The sequence below is a fragment of the Magnolia sinica genome, chromosome 14 (genome assembly GCF_029962835.1).
Source record: "Magnolia sinica isolate HGM2019 chromosome 14, MsV1, whole genome shotgun sequence".
Classification (NCBI taxonomy): Eukaryota; Viridiplantae; Streptophyta; class Magnoliopsida; order Magnoliales; family Magnoliaceae; genus Magnolia; species Magnolia sinica.
The window spans coordinates 15,293,157-15,295,576 of NC_080586.1; the positions used below are offsets into that span (position 1 = coordinate 15,293,157).

At 41.9% G+C, this 2,420-nt stretch overlaps 1 protein-coding gene across 1 annotated transcript; it reads right to left on the reverse strand.

The window, feature by feature from the left end:
- Positions 1 to 619: 619 nt before the first annotated feature.
- LOC131225363 (pectinesterase inhibitor 6-like) lies at positions 620 to 1,576 on the reverse strand. Its single transcript, XM_058220887.1, has one exon. The coding sequence runs from the start codon at positions 1,432 to 1,434 to the stop codon at positions 847 to 849; it is 588 nt and encodes a 195-aa protein (XP_058076870.1). The 5' UTR covers positions 1,435 to 1,576; the 3' UTR covers positions 620 to 846.
- Positions 1,577 to 2,420: the final 844 nt, after the last annotated feature.

The following is a 2,420-nucleotide window of genomic DNA, read 5'->3' on the forward strand; positions in this document are numbered from 1 at the left end:
AAACGGGACACCAATCACTGAAACTTTTCTGGGCTCACCTTGACGTTTATGTGCCATCCAACCCATTCACATTCAATTCCCACAAGGAATAATCGAACAAATATAAACCACGTGCAAAACTTCGGATGTCTCGACTCTTCAACCGTCCACAGGCACAGTTGTAGGGTGATCCACATCATCCAAATGTCTGACAAAACTATCAATGTAGCACAACCCAAAAATTACACTAAAAATATAATATTAACCATCTGATTTTTCCTGCCAAACTTTGACCACTCACTCTTTTACTTCTAACCATCCATTTGATAGCCATCAAATGAATGGTCAGGATTGCTTGATCAGTCTTTATCTTACACCTATCTTCCATCCTCAATGTGACCCACAATATGGATGGTCTGGATAGCTGTAGATCAGTGTCACATGAAAGATGACTAGATGCTGCATTTTCAAAATGTTCATATACCATCATTGGAGTTTATCCTTGTAAATTAAATATCCTTTATAATCACGTAGAGAGACATGCAAAAACACATACTACGTACATAGTCATAAACCCCCCCAGAGAGAGAGAGAGAGCTAGAGAGAAGGCTTCTCAGCAATCATGCTACATATTCATAAACTCTCAGAGAGAGAGAGAGAGAGAGAGAGAGAGAGAGAGAGAGAGAGAGAGAGAGAAGGCTTCTCAGCAATCATGCTACATGTTCATAAACTCTCAGAGAGAGAGAGAGAGAGAGAGAGAGAGAGAGTATTGTATAAAGGACACACATACTATATATTATATCTTAGTATCAAGCCACCAATACGCTGAAATACTGCTAACATCAAAACATAGACATCCTATGATTTCTAAGGACCGTCGAAGCCAGCACCTCCATCAGACGCCAGTTTATTAACAAGCGACAGAGCATTGCTAGTGAACTGCGTAACATTCACAACCTTACCTCTAAGGAACCTCACCTCCTTCCCTCTCCTACCTTTCAACCCTTCCGAGCAACTATCTTCATAACTCAGCGCTGCACTTACCCACGTCTCCACATTCCCCATCTGCCTCTCAAACGTCTTCCCATTCAATCTCCTCAGCTCAAACAGCGAGCTACGGAGCTGATGAACCGTATCACCAAAACACTCAATGCAATCCAATAACGCCATCCCTTCCCTTCCCCTCATCTCTCCCCCACTTCTAAGCGACCCCAAATACCTCCTCACGCTCTTCGCCTCCCCCAACGTGAACGATACCGCTGCCCGGGCCCACCTATGTGAGCTCCTCTTCGCCTTGCATGAGAACGACGATAATGACCGAATACAAACGGTGGGGTACTTAGTTACACTACATGCATCTCTAACATAGTCATTTCCATGCTTGGATGCTATGATGATGTCCACATTCAAAGTAGTTAAGAGAATGAGTGTAACAAAGATGGTTGGAGTTGTCATTTCTGTTGTAGGAAGATTGAGAAGGACTTGAAAATGAGATATTGGAGATTGGATTGGAGATTACGAGCTTGGAATAGACCCAATGGAAAATAAGACATTGACCCAAGTGACTAAATGATGTGTCATTTCCCCCGGTCTTGGTTTTGATTATGGGCCATTGAGGTTTTTAAATGGTTGGGATGACTTGAAAGAGAGGGAAGTGAGGAGGGCTTTTTGTCTTTACAGGTGAGATTTGTTGTAATGAAAGATGGTCGGTGAATGCAATAAAGAGGAGGGGTGCATGTGAGTCTCTCGTGAAAGTGAGATGTGATCATGTGAATGTGATTGTCTTTCAATAGACTCCCTTTTGTAGTTTACCACCACTTAAAAATTGACGGGGAGGGGCCACCGTGATGTATGGGCTTTATACACACCGTCCATCCATTTTTCCAGATCATTATAGGGTATGATTCCAAAAATGAGTTACATTTAAGGCTCAAGTGGACCATACAATGGGAATTAAACATCAACGGTTGAAAACTTATTGGGGGCCACAAGTTTTGGATCAAGATGATATTTATATTTTCCCTTTATCAAGGTCTATGTAATCTTATGAATAGTTTGGATGACAATTAACCATCACGATGGGGCCTAGGAAGGTTTCAACGGTCACCCTTCTGCTCCTGATGGTGTGGTCCACTTGAGCATTGGATCTTCCTTATTTTTGGACTCATGGCTAAAATGATACGTTAAAATGGATGGACGGTTTGGATAAAACCCGTACATCACGGTGGCCACTCAAATCCCTGTCCGTTCCTACCTGGAGACCAGTGGGGGTAGTACCCAATCAACGTCCCTTTAAAATGGTAGCAACTACCGTACAGATGGCATAGTTATAACATAATCCAGACCGTTTAAATTGCTTATCTAATTGTGGATGGAGCTAGCATTGCTAAAATTTATATTGTACAATTGATGGTAACATTCCTTTTTTTTTTTTTCTTTCA